Genomic DNA, 23,744 nt, shown 5'->3' on the forward strand with positions numbered 1-23,744 from the left:
ATGGAGGAAAGTTGTCAGTCAGAAACTCTATATACTTTGCAGAGGTCATTTTCACACCTTCAGGAACCTTAAAGGGTCCTACCAGCTGTTTCCCCATGATTCCAGCCCAAAACATGACTCCTCCACCTCCTTGCTGACGTTGCAGCCTTGTTGGGACATGGTGGCCATCCACCAACCATCCACTACTCCATCCATCTGGACCATCCAGGGCTGCTCAACACTTATCAGTAAATAAGACTGTTGGGAAATTAGTCTTCATTTAATTAGAATCACCTGGAAAACTAATTATCACATGTGTTTAAGATTGATGTCAGTGATCTATTGAGCCCTGAGACACAATACCATTCATGAGTTTATTTGAAAAACAAAACAATTAAATCTTTATGACACTTAAATCCGATTTGCATAATAATTTGGGACACGGTATAAAGGCTCATAGATGACATTGAGATGCGTTGTGCACATCCTCTGTTTGGAAGCATAAAACATATTCTTCAGCCATGTGCTATAATGTAGGTATAGAGATAAAGGGACCCCCTAACTGATAAGACCACCTCTCCCGTGCAGACAAGGTGAGGAGAGGCGCTGACTACCCGCTATATGGACATAATAAACTAATGGAGAAAGGGATTTTTTTAAAACTTTTATTGAAAGATTATTATGTACAAAAGCTGGAGGCGTTCAGGGGAAGTCGCTGTAGGGTAAAGTGAAGGGGTACAGGGCCGAGTAGCGGACGTCCTGCCACAGTAACTTTTCCTCTAGGAAATCCACGGCTCTGACAGTCAGCAGGACGGTATCGTGCTTCAGCATGCTGTAGACATTTATACCTGGGAGCAGACAAAGAGGAAAGGGTTAATGGCAAAAAACGCGTCCGACCAGTCCTGACAGAAAAGGGCGACTGATTATAAATGTATGGACCTTCACAAAAACATTACCACCGATTCATACGGGCAACGCAGGCCAATCGACAATGGTCCATCAAGTTCACCCCGTCTCCACCAGTCCTGTGTTGTCTATCACTAATGTATTGGGATAGTGGGATTTTAACTCTTTTTATACACCCTAAAATCTTGTTTGCTTTTGCGGCTGCTTGACATTGAATACTGCTGCTCGGCTTACTTGTAACCAGAATACCCAAGTCCTTCTCCTGTTCTGTAGTCCTGAGTATACTCCCATCTACTATATAATTGTCTAAGGGTCACGTCCGTCTGTCTGTCTGTCTGTCTGTCTGTCACGGAAATCCCAAGTCGCTGATCGGACATTTTGCCGCGACCAATCAGCGACGGGAACAGTCCGGCGGCAAAATGGCCGCTCCACACTCCCCTCCACTCAGCGCTCACACAGGGTTAATGGCTGCGTTACACAGAATTATGCCGCGGTGTAACGCAGTCCGTTAACGCTGCTATTAACCCAGTGTGACCAACTTCTTACTATTGATGCTGCCTATGCAGCATCAATAGTAAAAAGATCTAATGTTAAAAATAATAATAAAAAAAAAAATCATTATATACTCACCCTTCGTCGACCCCCGGATCCAGCCAAGGCCTTTTCCGCTCCTCGCAACGCTCCAGTGACCGGTCCATGCATTGCGGTCTCGTGAGATGATGACTAAGCGGTCTTGCGAGACCGCTACGACATCATCTCGCGAGACCGCAATGCACTATTGGGACCGGAGCATCGCGAGGAGCATCGGTAAACACCTGGGCTGGATCCGGGGGGCCAACGGAGGGTGAGTATAACACTACTTTTTATTTAAATTCTTTTTTTTAACAGGGATATGGTGCCCACATTGCTATACACTATGTGGGCTGTGTTATATACTACGTGGGCTGTGTTATATACTCCGTGGCTGTGCAATATATTACGTGTCTGGGCAATTTACTACGTGGGCTGTGCTATATACTCCGTGGCTGGGCAATATACTACGTGGCTGTTATACACTACGTGGGCTGTGCTATATACTACGTGGCCTGTGCTATATACTACGTGGCCTGTGTTATATACTAGGTGGCCTGTGCTATATACTAGGTGGCCTGTGCTATATACTAGGTGGCCTGTGCTATATACTAGGTGGCCTGTGCTATATACTAGGTGGCCTGTGCTATATACTACGTGGCCTGTGCTATATACTACGTGGCCTGTGCTATATACTACGTGGCCTGTGCTATATACTACGTGGCCTGTGCTATATACTACGTGGCCTGTGCTATATACTACGTGGCCTGTGCTATATACTACGTGGCCTGTGCTATATACTACGTGGCCTGTGCTATATACTACGTGGCCTGTGCTATATACTACGGGGGCTGTGTTATATACTACGGGGGCTGTGTTATATGCTATGTGGGCTGTGTTATACGCTACTTGGCTGTGCTATATTTCTCTGCTGTATCTGTGCATCATGAATCGTGGTATGTGTTATAGAGGGGCGCCCACTGAGACTTTCGCCCGGGGCCCTCAAAAACCTGGAGCCGGCCCTGGCTTCACTGATTGGTCACGCCCGGCCGCGAACAATCAGCGACAGGCGCAGTCCGCCCGCAAATTGGCGCGGAATTTGAACCACGCTTCGCTAATTGGTCACAGCCGGCCGAATCCTGTGTATAAATTGCATTATTCTGAAAACTTCATAAATAAACTACACACATCTTCTAGAGTACCCGATGCGTTAGAATCGGGCCACCATCTAGTTTAATGTATATGCAGCTATAGGATTACTCCGTTTTAGTTGCATTACTATACATTTTTCTACATTAAACCTCATTTGCCAAGTGTTTGCCCATTCAGTCATCTTATCCAGATCATTTTGCAATATTGTAATGTCAAGGTCAGATTTTAGTATCCTACATAGTTTGGTGTCATCAGCAAAGACTGACACTTTACTCTCAATCCCATTCACTAGGTCATTAATAAAGGGGTTAATATGAATTCGGCCTAACACAGATCCTCGTGGACCTCACTGCTCCTTACGCAAATCCTCGTGGACCCCACTGCTCCCCATGCACATCATCAAGGTCCCCACTGCTCCCTACACACATCCTCAAGGTCCCCACCTCTCCCCAGGCACGTCCTCATGGTCCCCACGCACATCCTCATGGTCCATACTGCTCCCCACACATGTATATCCTCATTGTCCTCACTGCTCCCCACGTATGTACAACCTCGTGGTCCCCACTGCTCCCCACGCACATCCTCGTGGTCCCCATTGCTCCCCACGCACATCCTAATGGTCCCCACTGCTCCCTACACAGAGCCTCGAGGTCCCCCACTGCTCCCCACGCACATCCTCATGGTCCCCACTGCTCCCCCACGTACATCCTCATGGTCCCCACTGCTCCCCCACGCACATCCTCATGGTCCCCACTGCTCCCCCACGCACATCCTCATGGTCCCCACTGCTCCCCCACGCACATCTTCGTGGTCCCCACTGCTCCCCCAGAGCCTTGTGGTCCCCACTGCTCCCCCACGCACATCCTCGTGGTCTCCACTGGTCCCCACTGCTCCCCACACAGAGCCTCGTGGTCCCCCTGCTGACTTTAGAGAATACACCATTTACACCATTCTTTTACCCTGTGCCTGCAGTGTTCCCTGGTCCCTCAGTTTGGGTATAATATGCTCGGTCCATGCACCAGGTCATTGTTACCCAATGTATAAATTATATCTCCCTATAACATGTGAAGGAGTTTTATCCTCAAAATCTTAAAGGAAAAAAAAATAACTCAAGAGCCATAAAATAAATAATAAAATAAATAATGCATGAAACCGTTACCGATGGCTGGAATTAGATTTATCTTCTTGGAATCAATTGTGGCACTGAGAATGTTTTCAGACATGTCTTCATTGCTGTAAAAAACACATCACATCAGTAATAATATCATCATCGCATCTATCTATATAATCGTCTAAGGGGTACTTCCGTCTGTCTGTCTGTAACGGAAATCCCGTGTCGCTGATTGATTGGTCGCGGCCTGAGACAGGCTTAGTCCGGCTGCGAATTGGCCCCTCCCTACTCTCCTCCAGTCAGTGCCAGTGTCTCGCCCCATCCCGGACCAACTTTTTACTATTGATGCTGGCTATGCAGCATCAATAGTAAAAAGATATAATGTTAAAAATAATTTAAAAAAATAAATAAAAATTGTGCTATTCTCACCTTTCGCCGTCCACCGATGCGCGCGATGCTGCCGCCAGCTTCCGTTCCCAGTGATGCATTGCGAAATTACCCAGGTGACTTAGCGGAGACTGCTAAGTCATCTGGGTAATTTCGCAATGCATCACTGGGAACGGAAGCTGGCGGCAGCATCGCGTGCATCGGGACAGCTTCGTTGGACGCCGGAGGGCGAGTATATAACTATTTTTATTTTATTTTTTTAACAGGGATATGGTGCCCACACTGCTATATATTACGTGGGCTGTGCTATATATTACGTGGGCTGTGCTATATACTGCCTGGCTGCTATAGACTGCGTGGTGCGCTGTGCTATAGACTGCGTGGTGCGCTGTGCTATAGACTGCGTGGTGCGCTGTGCTATAGACTGCGTGGGCTGTGTCACATACTGCGTGGGCTGTGTCACATACTGCGTGGGCTGTGTCACATACTGCGTGGGCTGTGTCACATACTGCGTGGGCTGTGTCACATACTGCGTGGGCTGTGTCACATACTGCGTGGGCTGTGTCACATACTGCGTGGGCTGTGTTATATACTGCCTGGCTGCTATATACTACGTGGGCTGTGTTATATACTGCAAGGGTTGTGATATATACTATGTGGGCTGTGCTATATATTGCCTGGCTGCTATATACATGGGCTGTGTTATATACTGCGTGGGCTGTGCTATATACTATGTGACTGCTATATACTACGTGGCTGTGCTAAGCGCGACGTACATACATACATATTCTAGAATACCCGTTGTGTTAGAATCGGGCCACCATCTAGTTATTAGATATATGCCCAATACTTCGGAGAAATGCTTAAGAAAAAAAAAATATATCGAAATACTTTCCATAATATCCCTTTATGAAGCTGAAATGGTCACTGTTGGTTTGAATAACCGACAGCGAATATAAGAAACTTTGTAATATATCTGATCAGAGAAATCGGCTTCTTTCTCCACTAATGAGCCACTTCTCCTTTCCCTTCACTCCCGAAAAAGTGCAAAAATCTATCTTGGTCAAAACAAAACGGACTGCAAACTCACTGAGGGGACAGATCATAGGTACCGAAAGAAGGAGGAGCAGAAGGAGAGTCAGGATCATGTTGAAGCTTTCTAGTAAGTGTTTTATTTTACCTCAGTGCTGGATTCACAGCTACACTGCTCAGTACTTCTGTATAATGTCCTCCATGTGCTATGTAGGGACAGAATCCCTTACATCGGTGTGTACTATCTACGGGACACATCACACCTGCTAGTCTCCACCAGAGCCCTGATATCCTTGGTCCTGTCTTGGATGGCCACTCAGCCAACTACTGACCCTATGGACTGAGAGGGCAATTCCACAATTCCTGGGGGCTGTATAAAAGTATTTGTTTCTCATTCTCATTATAAAAGGCAACCCCTTTAATTATCATTAAAGGGATTTTCAAGCTCCTCTCACGTCTCGTAGGGTGGTGACGTCACTTCTACGGACGTGTGCCGACTGGTACTTACGCATCAACGATCAGCACGGACTCCCCCCAATGTCGCCGATTAATGAGATCTAAGAGGTACTGAGGGTCCGGGGACGGGATCTCAGTGGAGTCAATTATGTGAAGATCGTTCTGTGGGGTGAAAGGATAAATAATCAACGAATGAACTGCAGGAATGGATTAAAAAAAAGCTTCTTTACAAACATGAAACTGCTCAGCACTTCTAACAATTCAGATCTGGAGCAAACATTCTAACGTCAATCACAAGGAGGCAATATTTTACTTTTCTGCCCAATAGAAGCCCATTATCTGTACATGATAAAGGTGAAAACGCTTCTGCAATAAGTTACTTCTATGCTGAGAAACGACCACTTCAAGATGCAGGCTCAAGGCCTGAGGCTGCACTACTGAGCCCTCCCGATGACCCCAGAAATATAGTGAAGTCTGCTGACATCTAGTGGAGAAAGGCTGCACTACGGACAGAAACCACAAGGAAAAAGAAAAAGTGCTTAGGGAGATGGTAGCCAAGATGCAGCTCACACACACCTTACACAACACACGATGGCAAAGATGTAGGTGTGACTTTGACTAAAAGCCAAGCAGGTTTGGACTACTGGCAACAGTCACGTGGTGGTAGCACGACCACACTGAGGCAACATGGCGATCTCCATCTCACGTGATTAATGTCTCTGTGTTGCTCTGGCCCTTTAAGGACAATTTTTAGCTTTTGCGATTTTTAAAATAATATTTTCTCCCCTTCTTACAAGAGCCAAAATGGTGTGTATGGTTAAGTAAAAATAGCCCGGAAACACGGTCCGTCTGGTCCAGAACGATCACGTTGATAACAACTTTGTTTTTTTTTCATAATTTAAAATTTCAAAATTCTGAACTTTGTAAAAATAAAAATATATATATAGATATGTATATTTGGTTTGTGTAGCTATTTTCCAAAACCCATAACTTTTATATTTTTTTTTTACACTTGCTTAGTCCCCTCTAGTCCCAGAAGTTGTGTGACGGCTGGTCCTGTGATGGATGCACAGCTGCACTGCTCGCTGCAGTGGTTATCAGAGCTGTGTGTCCACTGATCCTGTAATGGATGCACAGCTGCACTGCTCATCAGAGCTGTATATCCGATGATCCTGTGATGGATGCACAGCTGCACTGCAGCAGTATCAGAGCAGTGTGTCCGTCACAGGCCCAGAACTGATTGGTAGTCCATGTAGGTTCCTACATCACGACAACAGGCACAGATTTTGAAAACTGTGAGAAATTATAGCATAAAGCTTATTAGCAATTCCCCTAGATAGAATGCACACAGCGGCGTTATTCCACCTTCCCTCCAGCAGAAATGCACACTTATGACGTCCTGCACCTGGGTGAGCTTCGTGGTTAATGCAGTCTTCAGTCCCAGAACACGGAGCTTCATGGGTAACATGTAATAATAGCTTGTGGGGCCTCGGGGACCGTGAGCTACTCCACCTATAAAGAGACAGAGAGCACAGGACAATGACTTCTCATTCACTGACAGCAAGCTGAGGACAGAGGAGCCCAGGAGACCGACCTCCTCTCCACAGCGGGGACCTGATGCTTCCCTGCCGCGCTCGCCCGGTCCCTTTCTGTGGCCAGGGTTTCCTTCCTCCTCCTCTCACCTCGGCTCGAGTTTTCGTCTTGGCATAACTCTGAAAAAAAAAAATCATCAGTGTAAAATATGGGTCTCTGATAGAGGCGATGCCCGCCCTGCGGACCACCCTGCCACAACACGACTTAGTAAGATGTAAAAAAAGTATTTCTGTCCAAATCCTCCTGCTTCTTACATGATGAAGAGCAGACGAGAGCTGAGAATCGTACACGGGTGCAGGAGGCATGTGGTGGGCATGCATGTGGTGGGCATGCATGTGGTGGGCATGCTTGTGGTGGGCATGCTTGTGGTGGGCATGCTTGTGGTGGGCATGCTTGTGGTGGGCATGCTTGTGGTGGGGCCACGTGGTAGCATTCTATATACAGGGAGGAAGTGACTGCACTGTATATGGGGGAAATGGCTCTGTGTAACAGCGGACGGCACGTGGCTCCGGTCTGGAGGACTGCGATACTCACAATTCTTTTGAAGTTGCGCTGCCATGTTACCACTTGGTGGAGGACATCGATCCTAGATGGAGAGACAGAAGACAGAGCCGTCACTGTGACTGGCAGCAGCGCGGCGACACACCAGACATTATGGGGGAGTCACTATGTACCAGGCTGTGATTGTGGACGCCCCCGGCAGAGCTGAGAAGACCCTACGGCCTCCTGCCATGTATGCCAGCCACCACTAGGGGGCAATGTCTGGTATCTCCTGACCCCGGCCGGATACGCAGGGATGTGGCGTACAGGACCCTCACCTGGGGGGGACATCAAACACGTCGGGGTGCAGCTGCACCAGGCCCGTGGGCTCATCCTCCTGCTCACTCAGGGACTCCAGCCAGACGGTCCGCGCAGACAAATGGGGGGGCACCGGGACCTTACATACCCGCTGCACAGGCCGAGAGAGGTCCACCGGGGGGCGCTGGACTGGGGGATAAAGAAACAGAAATGGCTGAGAGACCGCTGTAAATGGGGGCCTTATACTGTAACCATGGCATCCAATAATCCCCCCGCACACCTCTCACTTACACTTCACAGGTCCGTCCTTCAATCCCGGGGGCAGGATGAGGTTGGGAGGAACGATGGGCTCAGAGGAGAAAGACGAGAGAAGCTGCGGAGAAGGAACACCGGTATAAGAAGTCGTTATGACACCATTCTATGAAGCGTCGCCCAGCAGCTGCTGAAAATGGCTCCTCTATAACGCACTGCTGCAAGACTACAACTCCCAGCATGCCTGCGGGCTGTCAGCTCATGCGGGAGGTTATAGTTTCACAACAGCTGGAAAAAAAACAGGCTGGAGACCATTAACCGAGATCATTAGTCTGTAATGTGCTCTAAACTGATGTGAAACTACAAATCCCAGCATGTCCAGATAGACTTATGGTCCCAGAGCATGCTGGGAGATGTAGTCTCACAACATCTTGAATAGAATGGTATCGTCCTGCCATAGGCATTCTATTTCACAGGACTGTACCATTACAAAAAACAGGTAAAATCACGGATGCACTAAATGGTGACTATCACTCACCCGTATCCCGGGCCCCTTCCTCCCGCAGACCAGCAGGAGACCCCGCAGCATCATCCCGGGCTCAGCTACTCTCACATAAAAGCAGGAAGGTCAATTCTGCGGCATGACAAACTGACTTCCGGCGCACACTACATGACGCGACGCCGAAGTCGCTACTGCCAGTACTGGGGACGACGCTGCCCACAGTCTGACGTCAATGCGTTCATGCGCATGCGCCGACCAAAACGTTTATGGAGGGAGTGTGTACACCAGAGAGCGCTCTAATAAAACAGGTGAAACGTGTAGAGCAGATATATGTCTGTGTGCAGGAGATTATACAGATGTTATAATGCTTTCCATCACATTATTAAAGGAGTATGTCACAGACATCATAAACATGCCATAAATATCATTCCCTAAACTGCCCCTTTAACTCAGATTTTTATTTTATTATTATTATTAGTAGTAGTATATTAGTATATTATATTATATAAACCGGAGCGTCAGTGAATGACTACACATTGCGACTCAATAATGCATAACTAATAAGGAGAAACAAGAGTCAAATGAACTAAATAGAAAAATTAGTAACATCAAGTTATATTTATTGAAAATTTATAGAACAATAAAAACATCATATATATTAATATCACAAAAAGTGAGATAGTGACTGTATTAAAGTGCGCCTAAAGTTCCAGGTACATAGGACAAAGCAGTAATATCCAAATGATTCCGATAGCAGCAGTTTATACCACATGTGTGGCAGCAATCAATTTATGTGTGTGCTCACATGTGTGAAACAGTGGTAACATAACCTCCACTATATCGCACACCTTACATTGCCATGCCGCATTAATCGTATCACTACCAAAAACAAAGACATATTGTTATATAGGGATAAGTTACCCATAGAAGTCTGTGATGGTATGTCCTAGTCCCGGAACGTGCCCCGACGCGCGTTTCGCGTTGGTATGTGCCCGCTTCCCCCTGAGGAAGCGGGCACATACCAACGCGAAACGCGCGTCGGGGCACGTTCCGGGACTAGGACATACCATCACAGACTTCTATGGGTAACTTATCCCTATATAACAATATGTCTTTGTTTTTGGTAGTGATACGATTAATGCGGCATGGCAATGTAAGGTGTGCGATATAGTGGAGGTTATGTTACCACTGTTTCACACATGTGAGCACACACATAAATTGATTGCTGCCACACATGTGGTATAAACTGCTGCTATCGGAATCATTTGGATATTACTGCTTTGTCCTATGTACCTGGAACTTTAGGCGCACTTTAATACAGTCACTATCTCACTTTTTGTGATATTAATATATATGATGTTTTTATTGTTCTATAAATTTTCAATAAATATAACTTGATGTTACTAATTTTTCTATTTAGTTCATTTGACTCTTGTTTCTCCTTATTAGTTTAGTATATTATATTAGTAGTAGTAGTATGAATATATTATCATTATTATATTATTATTTTAATATTTTATTTTTATTAGTAGTAGTATTATATTAAGTATATTATCATATTAATATATAATTGTTGCTTTTATTATTATTATTATTATTATTAATAATAATAATATTTAAATATTTCCCTTTGTCTTATTTTTAATAGTATTCTAGTTTCTCTTTCATTTATTCTGTAATTCTTTTGGGAGGTTTTTGTTTTTTTGGGATTCGTTTTTATGGCGTTCATTTCTGCTGGTTGTTACCGTTGCAATTAAACTATTTTTTTTAAATATTTTACTGATTCTCCAATAAAATTCCTTAAAAATCCTGTTATAAAATATGAATATTTATTTTTGCATCACTTTTTATTTTTGTCTTTCAGTGCGAGGTTTTGTTTTTTGAGGAGCGAGTGTCATCGGTACCATGTTGGGGCACTTATGCCTTTTTGATCACTTATTTAGGCGATGAGATATTGAGAAAACAGAATTTATCCTTTTGTTATTTTGTCGTAAACGTGACGGTTCCAGTTCTGCAGTCTTTTTTGATGCAATAAGTCTTTTTTTAATGTGTATTTTATTTTTTTTAATCATTTTTAAACGCTTTCTTTTTTATAGCAGTACAGATATAATGAAATATATCAGCGTATAATACCTGTGGGATTAGTAGGTGTAGTAAGGCGCAGATCTTGGGACCATTGTGAGGCCCACACCTGCCATCGCGCCACATGCAAGTCAAATGATCACAGCCGATACCAAAAACTCATCATCCACCATCCATCAACCTGATGAAAAACTATGAAACTTTGTGATACGTCCCTCAGTCCAGAGCCTGGACCTGCCTGGATGTGCCGGACAGGTGGGAATGAGCGCGCTGAAAACAAGAAGGTCATGCACTTGGGCAGAAGAAATAAAATGTATAACTATGTACAAAATGATAAAACCGTCACTGGAAAAGACGGATGTACGGTTGGATGACAGACTCCACTTCAGTGATCAGCAGGGCTGTGGAGCTGGAGTCGGAATTGGAGTTGGTATAAAATGGACCAACTCCGACTCCTAACATATAGAATACATTAGGTACAGAGACTATAGGTCGTACTTTGTATATATACACTCGGATATTGTTACCACATGTGTATTGTGTGCCTTCATACATCCACACGTTTGTGCGTGTGCATATATTTGTATTTGTTACCCCGTTTCCCCGTTTACCTTTTGCTATTGATAAATTTGCCGCTTGTTTGGGCTAGCTATCGGCTTACCCATTTCCAAAATGGCCACGTATGGACTTCCGCTCATGCGCAGTTCAGATTTCTGTCTCCTTCACTTCCAGTCCGTTGTCTGGAGCCGGATTGCATGGGCCCGTGCTTTCCGGCACCGGTTAATGTGCTGTGTTGAGTGTAAGGTAGCTGGGAAATGGCTCAATTGTATTCATGGTAGCTATAAATAACATGCTCTGATGGGTCATGGCACGCCCCCTGAAGAAGGAACACTCCGAAACGCGCGTCGGGGTGGGTTGGAGCTGACAGGTCCCTGCATTACACCACCGGTATGTTATCCATCTGGACCACTGTTTCTGGATATTGGTGTGCACAAATATATGTATATGTAATTTCTACCCTTGTGTTCCTGATTCAATACACAAAATAATAATAATATATATTATTATTATATTTATATATATATATATATATATTAATATTTATAATTATTATTAATATTTATAATTATTATAATATATTATTAATAATAATATATAATAACAATAATATATTGTTACTAATATGGAACATGTAGGGATATGATCATTGGTGCCCCTATCCAGTTCTGGGTGATTCAGTGAATGTTATGGGGATGTTTGTCTGACTCCATGCGCTCCATGCAGTTTGTCGGCAATTTTTAACCCGTTATTGTCCAAATTCCTGTTGTCCATATATGTATACTTAATAAAGTTATTTAATATCATTCTTTGGACTTTTTTGCACCATCTTTTAGTGTTTTTTTTTACATTAGGTACAGTAGTACAAAGCAGGATGTGCTGTAAAGGTTTTCATAATTTGGGAAAGTTATGAAATGTCTGTTCTGTTTCTGATCTAAGGATCTCGGCTGTTAGCTGAGATGAATCTGTTCTACACTTTATGTACATGCTCAGTAGTGACCAGTGCTTTGGAGTCATAAATGAGATGAATCTGTGCTGCACTTTATGTTCATGCTCAGTAGTGACCAGTGCTGTGGAGTCGTAGATGAGATGAATCTGTTCTACACTTTATGTACATGCTCAGTAGTGACCAGTGCTATTGTTTTGGTGCACACTATTCGTAAATGATCGTTTATTGCCATTTACGCTGAGAGCTGTGCCATGTTTCTATATTCATGTGTGACCTTTTTTTGGTGATATCCCTCTAGCTGCGTTATTTATTCATTTAGGAAAGATATATTATTGTTATTGCCATATGCACCAGTACATATTTCTTTCACATTTTTTCATCTGTTTGCATACTTGCTTTCCATCACAATCATGTCCAGGGGGGGTGGTTCCTCATGTGGAACCCATGATCTATTTGGGTTTAGGTTTTAAGTGATTTTAATAGTGTGGTGTTTCTTGTTTTTTCTTGGTTGACAAATAAAATTTATATTATCATATTTAGTGGTGGTCCCTTATACATAGCTTGACGCTCTCCTTTCTTTGTATGTTTGCATGCTCAGTAGTGAGGCAAGGCTGTGGAGTCGTAAATGAGATGAATCTGTGCTGCACTTTATGTACATGCTCAGTAGTGAGGCACTGCTGTGGAGTTGTGGATGAGATGAGTCTGTGCTGCACTTTATGTACATGCTCAGTAGTGAGGCACTGCTGTGGAGTCGTAGATTAGATGAATCTGGGCTGCACTTTATGTACATGCTCAATAGTGAGGCAGTGCTGTGGAGTCGTAGATGAGATGAATCTGTGCTGCACTTTATGTACATGCTCAGTAGTGAGGCAGTGCTGTGGAGTCGTAGATGAGATAAATCTGTGCTGCACTTTATGTACATGCTCAGTAGTGACCAGTGCTGGGGAATCGTAGATGAGATGAATCTGTGCTGCACTTTAAGTACATGCTCAGTAGTGAGGCAGTGCTGTGGAGTCATAGATGAGATGAATCTGTGCTGCACTTTATGTCCATGCTCAGTAGTGACCAGTGCTGTGGGGTCGTAGAGGAGATGAATCTGTGCTGCACTTTCTGTACATGCTCAATAGTGAGGCAGTGCTGTGGAGTCGTAGATGAGATGAATATGTGCTGCACTTTATGTACATGCTCAGTAGTGAGGCACTGCTGTGGAGTCGTAGATGAGATGAATATGTGCTGCACTTTATGTACATGCTCAGTAGTGAGGCACTGCTATGGAGTCGTAGATGAGATGAATCTGTGCTGCACTTTATGTTCATGCTCAGTAGTGACCAGTGCTGTGGAGTCATAGATGAGATGAATCTGTGCTGCACTTTATGTACATGCTCAGTAGTGAGGCAGTGCTGTGGAGTCATAGATGAGATGAATCTGTGCTGCACTTTATGTACATGCTCAGTAGTGAGGCAAGGCTGTGGAGTCGTAAATGAGATGAATCTGTGCTGCACTTTATGTACATGCTCAGTAGTGAGGCACTGCTGTGGAGTCGTAGATGAGAGGAATCTGTGCTGCACTTTATGTACATGCTCAGTAGTGAGGCACTGCTGTGGAGTCGTAGATGAGATGAATCTGTGCTGCACTTTATGTACATGCTCAGTAGTGACCAGTGCTGTGGGGTCGTAGAGGAGATGAATCTGTGCTGCACTTTCTGTACATGCTCAATAGTGAGGCAGTGCTGTGGAGTCGTAGATGAGATGAATATGTGCTGCACTTTATGTACATGCTCAGTAGTGAGGCACTGCTGTGGAGTCGTAGATGAGATGAATATGTGCTGCACTTTATGTACATGCTCAGTAGTGAGGCACTGCTATGGAGTCGTAGATGAGATGAATCTGTGCTGCACTTTATGTTCATGCTCAGTAGTGACCAGTGCTGTGGAGTCATAGATGAGATGAATCTGTGCTGCACTTTATGTACATGCTCAGTAGTGAGGCAGTGCTGTGGAGTCATAGATGAGATGAATCTGTGCTGCACTTTATGTACATGCTCAGTAGTGAGGCAAGGCTGTGGAGTCGTAAATGAGATGAATCTGTGCTGCACTTTATGTACATGCTCAGTAGTGAGGCACTGCTGTGGAGTCGTAGATGAGAGGAATCTGTGCTGCACTTTATGTACATGCTCAGTAGTGAGGCACTGCTGTGGAGTCGTAGATGAGATGAATCTGTGCTGCACTTTATGTACATGCTCAGTAGTGACCAGTGCTGTGGAGTCGTAGATTAGATGAATCTGTGCTGCACTTTCTGTACATGCTCAGTAGTGAGGCAGTGCTGTGGAGTCGTAGATGAGATGAATCTGTGCTGCACTTTATGTACATGCTAAGTAGTGACCAGTGCTGGAGAATCGTAGATGAGATGAGTCTGTGCTGCACTTTATGTACATGCTCAGTAGTGAGGCAGTGCTGTGGAGTCATAGATGAGATGAATCTGTGCTGCACTTTATGTCCATGCTCAGTAGTGACCAGTGCTGTGGGGTCGTAGAGGAGATTAATCTTTGCTGCACTTTCTGTACATGCTCAATAGTGAGGCAGTGCTGTGGAGTCGTAGATTACATGAATCTGGGCTGCACTTTATGTACATGCTCAGTAGTGACCAGTGCTGGGGAATCGTAGATGAGATGAGTCTGTGCTGCACTTTATGTACATACTCAGTAGTGAGGCACTGCTGTGGAGTCGTAGATGAGATGAATATGTGCTGCACTTTATGTACATGCTCAGTAGTGAGGCAGTGCTGTGGAGTCGTAGATTAGATGAATCTGGGCTGTACTTTATGTACATGCTCAGTAGTGACCAGTGCTGGGGAATCGTAGATGAGATGAGACTGTGCTGCACTTTATGCACATGCTCAGTAGTGAGGCACTGCTGTGGAGTCGTAGATGAGATTAATCTGTGCTGCACTTTATGTTCCTGCTCAGTAGTGACCAGTGCTGTGGAGTCATAGATGAGATGAATCTGTGCTGCACTTTATGTACATGCTCAGTAGTGAGGCAGTGCTGCGCAGTCATAGATGAGATGAATCTGTGCTGCACTTTATGTACATGCTCAGTAGTGAGGCATTGCTGTGGAGTCGTAGATGAGATGAGTCTGTGCTGCACTTTATGTATATGCTCAGTAGTGAGGTAGTGCTGTGGAGTCGTAGATTAGATGAATCTGTGCTGCACTTTATGTACAGGCTCAGTAGTGACCAGTGCTGTGGAGTCATAGATGAGATGAGTCTGTGCTGCACTTTATGTACATGCTCAGTAGTGAGGCAGTGCTGTGGAGTCGTAGATTAGATGAATCTGTGCTGCACTTTATGTACATGCTCAGTAGTGACCAGTGCTGGGGAATCGTAGATGAGATGAGTCTGTGCTGCACTTTATGTACATGCTCAGTAGTGAGGCAGTGCTGTGGAGTCGTAGATTAGATGAATCTGGGCTGCACTTTATGTACATGATCAGTAGTGACTAGTGCTGTGGAGTCGTAGATTAGATGAATCTGTGCTGCACTTTATGTACATGCTCAGTAGTGACCAGTGCTGTGGAGTCGTAGATTAGATGAATCTGTGCTGCACTTTATGTACATGCTCAGTAGTGACCAGTGCTGTGGAGTCGTAGATTAGATGAATGTGTGCTGCACTTTATGTACATGCTCAGTAGTGACCATTGCTGTGGAGTTGTATATGAGATGAATCTGTGCTGCACTTTATGTACAAACTTGGGAAAATCACAAAAATAAATCGGTTTTACATCCTGCTGTACCTGAATTTTTTCACCAGAAACACTGCAAAAACTGATAGGTGCTTTTTTTTTTCATTATTCATCGCTTTCTATGGGTGAAAAACACTGCAAAAACACTGAAAGATTTGACAAGCAGCAGTATTCCAATTCAGTCAGGAAAAAAATCAAGCATGTGCCTGAGCTTTCTGAAATCTCATAGCTTTTAGAGCTACTGTAAACAGCAGTACAAAAAACGCAACATGTGAACATAGCCTAAAATTGTCGAGGAGGACATTAACTTCTTGTCGCGTTCTTGAAGGTTTTCTCTTTAGAAGAGCTTTCACTAAGTATACTGATTTGTTCAGGTCAGAGCTAATTTTAACTGTGTTTATAACCAGAAATAGCTTTTCCTCATTTTTAGGATGGACTCAACCACTGTCCCTTCTCTATATAAACAGATAGGGGAAGACGGGCTGTGTTATCAGCACTCAGAGCCCTTAGCTATTTCAGTGATCAGAGCCTTGCGCTGACGTTATCAGATAGCACACTAGATATTTGCCACGTATCTCGTGTCTCTTGGCATTAGACCCTCATAAACTCTTATAGGCACAAAATCTCTGATAACCGTATTATGTCTCTGAACCGAGGAGGCCCACCATAGACATAAGACTAATGTCGACAGAACCCACCAATATGGATGGGTTTTGCCGAGAGGGGAGATAAGGATCTGGCGTGTTCAATTTCAGGCTGTGGATCTTGGATTTTGTTCTTCCTAAAATAAGCTGCCACCAGAGGAGTCTGACAGCGGCAATCTCAAAGAGAACACAGAAGCGCTCACCAAAGCAAGCACTCCTGTGCATGGGAAAGATGGCCGAGATAGCTTCCAGCCGAAACATCAGCCGACAGTCATCCGTAGTGCATGAGGGACATTAAACTGCAAGTTTTGCAGATTTTCCTGGGTATAAAATATGACTGCTTTCCTCGAATTACGATGTGACACCTATGTATGGGTCATGTCTGGTATTGAACTTCAGCTCCTTTTAAGTGAACAATGTATAAAAAGTAAGTTGTCAGCAATGCTAATAGACCATGTTGTGCTTAGTGCAGGATCCTTGGGGGGTGGTGCTGGACACAGGAATTCTCTCTTTGCTCAATAATCTTGTCTGCTCAGAAGTGATTCCACAGTCGGACATTGTGCTGGCCACTCTTTCACTCTCTTTCACTCTCTTATACATATAACTGGATTTTGTAACAGGTTGTTTCTTTAGAATGGTCAGTGACTGTATGAATATTATCAAGTAATGGATAAAGGCAAAGAATCACAAAACAAGGAGAGAAAAAAATTCTAAGAAGGTTGAGGATAGCTTCAGAGTGGGAATTCAAGAGTTAATGCAAAAGAGTGGTTAAGTAAGAGTCGAATCACAGAACGCTAAAATATTGCGGACGATGGTATCAAATAGAATACGATAGGGGGCTCAATGGAAACGCAGACAAGAAAACATAAAGGAGATCTATCACTAGCCGACCCTCCTGAGCCGTCTATATGGGCATGCAGGTCGTAGGAAACTGAATAAAATGATACTTTCATATCTACAATCCGATTGTGACGACAGTAGGTGTGGTGGACCAACTGAGCCACTGGCTGGGCTTACCTTGGAGGGGAGTAACTACAGTAAGTGACGCCAGAGGACAAAGACAGAGACATGGTCAGACAGCCTGAGGATGGGGTGGGCAGCACAGGTTCAATATACAAAGCCGGGGTCAGGAGCGGAGAGATCAGACTAGACGAGAAAACAAGCCAAATCAGTAACAGGAGAGTCGAAGCAGTAATGCACCTTGACAGGAAACTAGTGACCAACTGCAGCTAGGACCTAAGCTCAGGCAGGATGTGGAGGAAGAGCTGCCTAACATATCCACTGCTGGCAGGGGATAGGCCATGGAAGCAAAACTCTGCAGAACACAGTGGTTATAAATTCCTGCAGAGTCTGGTCGCAACTCCCTATAGCCGGGTGGAGACTTTCCAGCAAAAGGAGGATGTAGCAATGTTGGACGTGTTGCATGAGGCAGCTCAGCGAGACGGTTTGACACTGGGAGGAGCAGAGCCGTGCACACAGTGAGTAGGATGGTGCCTACAAACCATGCTTTAATGGTATGACAGCACCCCATCCTCTTATTATGTGGCACCCCAGGAGTCCGGGTACCACAGTGGTGCTGCCTTTCTCTCAGGGAGGGTAATGCCATGCCTGGAGTCAGGAGGGATCCCTTTGACAGGTAAGCTTACATGCAACACATTCTGACTCCAGGCCAGAAGGGGGAGCTCTAAACCCAGTTTAAGGGGAACTTCCCTATATACATCCTGGTCTGGAGGAGGAGTCAGTCAGTAGACAGTTCGTAGCAGACAGTGAACGAGCACAGAGACTGGGCCCCTCTAAGTAGAGCGCAGAAACCGGGCACTGGGAGCCCGAGGCTGTGGGGAACTGGAAGTCCCACAGCAGAACCGGAGGGCAGGAAGCTAAAAGTGACTAGCGCACATAATACCTGAGGTACAGCAGCATTCCAGAACCCGCAGTCACCATGTACAGAGACCCCAAGGGAACGACTCAAGCTGCCTACCATGCAGGTACTGTCTCAGGACAGGAGAGAGAGGACTTTGTCAGCAAGCCACAGGCAGCAAGGACCACGCAAACCAGCGCATAATGAAAGCTCCTGAACTGACCAGTCAAGGGGATTCACACTTGTTTTCGGGCTGCCTGGACTCCATCCACACCTGTTGCCAGTACCCTGGACTAAGGCTGACTACAACTTCAGTAAACCAGGTAAAGACTGCAACCCTGTGTCCTCCATTTATTTGCTGGCATTCACCATCCCTGCCAATCACACCAGGAGCCCTGGGGACCCCGCTTCACCTGTGGGAAGCGTCACCATCTTTGCTGCAGTAACATCGCCCTAGAGGACCCCTTTAAGCAGCGTCGGTCCCCTCTGACCGAGAACCACAGGTGGCATCACAAATACAAACATTATTAAACCCTTTAAAGAACTTTCCCTTTTAGTTGAGTGCCCAGGGCCATGGACCGGTTCGCTGCTACCGTGACCACCCCTTTAATTGTGACTGGACCCGGTACAGAGTACCCCATGGCCCTGGCGGGTGACTCAACTTTGGCATCACCAACAGGATTTCCTGCCCCGGCATCGCCCGGTATTGTGTGCCATAGACTGCATTGGATTTGTATGTGAGCCGCCATTGCCGCGCAGTGTGGAGCAGAAGGAGGTGTGCCTTAATGGGCGGAGCCTGCAAAAAGAGCGCGAAGAGGAAGCGAGTGGCGTGCTGACAGGAGGGCCACAAGTGAGGACGCCTGAAGCCCCGGAAGGAGGACCAGGAGAAGTACCTGACCACGCGCAGGAGGAACCGCTGCAGACTCCGGAAAAGAGACGTCAAGCTTCTGCAAGGTTAGCACGGTGGAAGGGACATGTCTGACCTGGGAGGAGAACTGGCGGCGGTCTCAGCCACAGGCCCCATGATGCCCCGAGGCCCCGCGGTGGACGCAGCCGTAGGCCCCATGATGCTACCAGGCCCCGCAGTGCCCGCAGCTCCTGTAAACCGGCCGGACCCCGCCGCAGTAACAGCTCCTATAATGCCGCTATCCATGCCCTATATACCAGGAGCGGCCTGGCTGCCACAATATTCAGGGGAGTCCCATACGCTGAGTGACTTTAAAGAAAGGCTATGCAGCTTATTTGAAATATATCCCCTGACAGAACATCAAAAGGTCAACATTCTAACTGGTCAACTAATTGGCGCAGCCAAAAGAGAAGTGAAATCATGGCCGGATATGGAAAAAGGAACTGTTAAGCAGATATTTGCCAAACTTAAAGGGACACTGTCACCTGAGTTTGGAGGGAACAATTTTCAGCCATAGAGGCGGGGTTTTCGGGTGTTTGATTCACCCTTTCCTTACCCGCTGGCTGCAATATTGGACTGAAGTTCATTCTCTGTCCTCCATAGTACACGCCTGCGGCATTTAATATGCATTTCCGGCAATTGCAGCGGAAATCTGCCCATTGATGACCCCCGTCATGTGATCGCGGGTCACCAACGGGTTAGCATTACAACCAGTGGTCTCCTGGAGAACTCTATGGTTGTCACTGCTGGATTGCTATGAGCACCACCCAGTGGTCGGCGCTCATAGCAAGTGAGGTATTCTGCTACATGCAGGCGATCTGATCATCGTATTATGGCAGCTTCTAGTCTCCCATGCAGACTATTAACATATAGTACGGTGAGAATAGGGAATATAAAAGGGGCAGTATTAAAAGTATCACAAATAAAAGTGCAAAGCTGATGCACTCACCAAACTGAGGTTGAAGGAACAGCGTACTGGCCCTGGGGGAGTGTCCCAAACCAAGGTCCTAGTTACTCGGTCTGCTGCACGGCTCCTGGTCAACGGGGCGATCCTCGGTCGTCCGCAGGTGAAAATTAAAAAGAAACAGAAATCCAGTCTGGTGCCGGCGCTCCCGAAAATTGTAACGTGATAGATCAGCTTATTTAACTTTTTTTTTTTTATTTAAAAAGATTTTTGTTCTGAAATGTACCAAGTAAAAACAACGCGTTTCGGCTTAAAATAACCCTTCATCAGGTAAAATATACATCCATACTGAAACAATAACCATGTCTTTATAAATCCTTTTTACAAATGGAAAGGGAGGGGTGTTTGTTACTAGCACCAATCCTTCACTTAATTTGCATACTATTCTTTTTTTTTTGTTTCAATATTTTTATTTGGAAAATAAAAATTTCACAATAATCTCCCAACGTGGGAGTATTGAAAATACAAAATTTACATAAGTATCAACACTAACATTGTAATGTATGGGAGAAGTATTAATGTTGATTAATGAAAGACAAGACAAAAACAAGACAGAAACAAAAGGGGATAAGTTCAAGACCGAATACAGTATAAAACCACTCTGCAATTTTACAATGATATTCTCACATATCAACAAGTATCGATCGGTTATCAATATTATCCTGTTCAGAATCCCCACTCCTTCGAAGAGAAAAATAAAAAGCAACATCTCAGGGAGACAGGGTGAGAGCCAACTTCATTTGACCATCTGGATATAGTTCGAGCCATGGCGACCAGGTTTGAAAAAAGGAATTCCAGCTATCTGTTCTCGTCGCTTGAATGCGCTCATATATCATGATAGTGTTCATTCTATCTTTGACAAGAGATATTGAAAGTGTAGGAGACCTCCATTTTGACGCTATGTGTATTTTGGTTGCCATTCCCAATAACACCACCAGTCTGTGTAATTTTTTAGATAACCCCTGCGGCTTAAATCCCAGAAGGAGGGTCAGTGGGTTCATTAATGTCTTTTTTCCAATCATCCTATCCAGTAGAAGCTTTACCTCCCGCCACAGATCAGTAACCACCGGGCAGGACCACCATATGTGACTCATGTCTCCTGGTGCGTCACAACCTCTAAAGCATTTGTCAGAGACCTGTGAATATATGGTATGCAACCTCGTAGGGACCAGGTATGTTCTATGTAAGACTCTAAGGGAAGACTCAACCAAAGACACCTGATGGGAGCCTCTTGACAAGGCATCGCAACAGCTCTGCCACTCCTTCAGCGAGACATCAAATCCTAGGTCCTCCTCCCATTGTCGCATAAATTTAAGCTTTTCCTCCTCTTGTATACTAGTAAAGGAAGAGTACAAAAAATAAACAATCCCCCCACCCAGTGGATCATCTATACATTTCTGTTCAAATCCTGAGATCTTAATAGGTCTCCCACCCGGTATATTCTTTCTGACAAAATCAAAGATTTGGTTAATACGGAATATTTCTCGTGTTGGCGGATCATACTTTTGAATAAACTCTTGTTTAGACAGGACTATGTTAAACGGGGAACAGAGATGTTTTATTGTAGTTATTCCTCTGAGTATCCACCAGGAAAATGGTTGTGGGTCAAGACCCGGAGGGAAGGCTGGATTGCAAAATAGTGAGTTTAGTGGCGTATTCTTGGTTTGCAGTTCATTCTTGAACCTCTCCTTCCTCCAAAGGAGTAAAGACTGAGCTGCAAAAGGCGAAATATTAGTGATATGTTTAGGGAGCTTAGCTTCTGACCACAGCAGGCCCATCAGAGAGTAGGGTTTCAATTGAAAAGATTCCAGTTGTACCCATCTAGGTTTATCAACTGTTGAACATATTCTAGTTAGATGGGCAATTTGGGCAGCTTTAAAATAATTTATAAAGTTAGGTAAGGAGAATCCTCCCCTCTTCCGATGAATAAACATGATCTGTTGCTTGATCCTAGGTTTTTTCCCCTGCCAGATAAATTTGGACACCATAGAGTGTATATCTCGTAATATTCTCGAGGGAACTTGAATGGGGAGGGAGCGGAACAGGTATAGAAACCTCGGGAGAGAGACCATTTTTATGGCATTTATTCTGCCTAGCCATGAAAGTGTCAGTGACGACCATTTAGCCAGGTCTCGTTGAAAATTCCTTATAAGAGGGGTGTAGTTCCATTTATACAGGGTGGACCTGTCAGACGTCAAGTTAATCCCCAAATAGGTTAAAAAGTGTTCTTTTTTTTCAAACCCAAACTGCGACACTAAATATGCTTGGTCTTTTTCAGATATGTTCAGGAAGAGGGCCTCTGATTTGTCTATGTTTATTTTAAGCCCCGATACCGACTCAAAATCACGAAGCAATGAGAATAAATTTGGAAGGGTGGTGTGAGGGTTAGAAAGGGTTAGGAGCAGATCGTCAGCAAATAAACTGACTTTGTACTGATCACCCAGATCTGCAGGCCCTAAGATGTTAGGGTTTTTCCTTATGGCCTCAGCGAGAGGCTCCATTACTAAGGCAAACAGAGCCGGCGAAAGAGGACAGCCCTGTCTAGTTCCTCTCATTATATTTATCGGGGTGGGCTTCAGCGACGGGAGCTTAAGATACGCAGTTGGCTGATCATAAAGTAGAGTTAGGCAATTGACTAGCTTGCGGGGAAGACCGAACAGAGATAATACCTCAAAGAGGTATGGCCATGACACAGAGTCAAAAGCCTTTTCGATGTCCAAGGCTAAAAGCATAGTAGGCCGCTGACAATTGGTTGCTGAGTGTATAATATTTAGATTACGTCTTATATTATCAGGCCCCTGTCTCCGTGGTATAAAGCCTACTTGGTCTCTATGTACCAGTGAAGGGAGTACTTTGTTTATTCTATCTGTAATTATAGATGTGAATATTTTTAAATCAACATTAAGTAACGAGATTGGTCTGTAATTTTTAGTTAATAGGTGATCTTTTTTGGGCTTGGGAATAACTGCTACATGCGCTATATAGAATTCTGGGGGCATTTGAACACCGTTTAATAGTGCATTACAGAACTTTGTAATGTGTGGTGTGAGGGTTTCTTTGAATTTTTTATAGTATGGTGCTGTAAGGCCGTCAGGTCCAGGGGCTTTATCAGTCTTTAGTTTTTGGATTGTTAACTCCACATCCTCGTCTGTTATCTCGGCTTGTAACGATTGGGAGGAGGAATCGTTAAGCTTGGGGAGTGTCAGACGCTGCAGGAAAGTTTGCAGAGAATGCGGGGGAGGGGGCTTAGGTGAAGAGTATAAATTTTGATAAAAATTATGGAACTCAGTATAAATATCTTCAGGA

The 23,744-nt window shown here is 44.8% G+C and overlaps 1 protein-coding gene across 1 annotated transcript; it reads right to left on the bottom strand.

The window, feature by feature from the left end:
* Nucleotides 1–640: 640 nt before the first annotated feature.
* On the bottom strand, nt 641–8,947 carry MRPL4 (mitochondrial ribosomal protein L4). The gene is made up of 9 exons (XM_077262060.1): nt 8,775–8,947; nt 8,276–8,357; nt 8,005–8,173; nt 7,721–7,772; nt 7,188–7,305; nt 6,999–7,105; nt 5,646–5,755; nt 3,767–3,840; nt 641–827 (listed from the first exon to the last, which is right to left on the bottom strand). The coding sequence occupies exons 1-9, from the start codon at nt 8,826–8,828 to the stop codon at nt 682–684; spliced, it is 912 nt and encodes a 303-aa protein (XP_077118175.1). The 5' UTR covers nt 8,829–8,947; the 3' UTR covers nt 641–681.
* Nucleotides 8,948–23,744: the final 14,797 nt, after the last annotated feature.

Source organism: Ranitomeya variabilis, chromosome 5, assembly GCF_051348905.1.
Source record: "Ranitomeya variabilis isolate aRanVar5 chromosome 5, aRanVar5.hap1, whole genome shotgun sequence".
In the NCBI taxonomy this organism is placed as follows: domain Eukaryota; kingdom Metazoa; phylum Chordata; class Amphibia; order Anura; family Dendrobatidae; genus Ranitomeya; species Ranitomeya variabilis.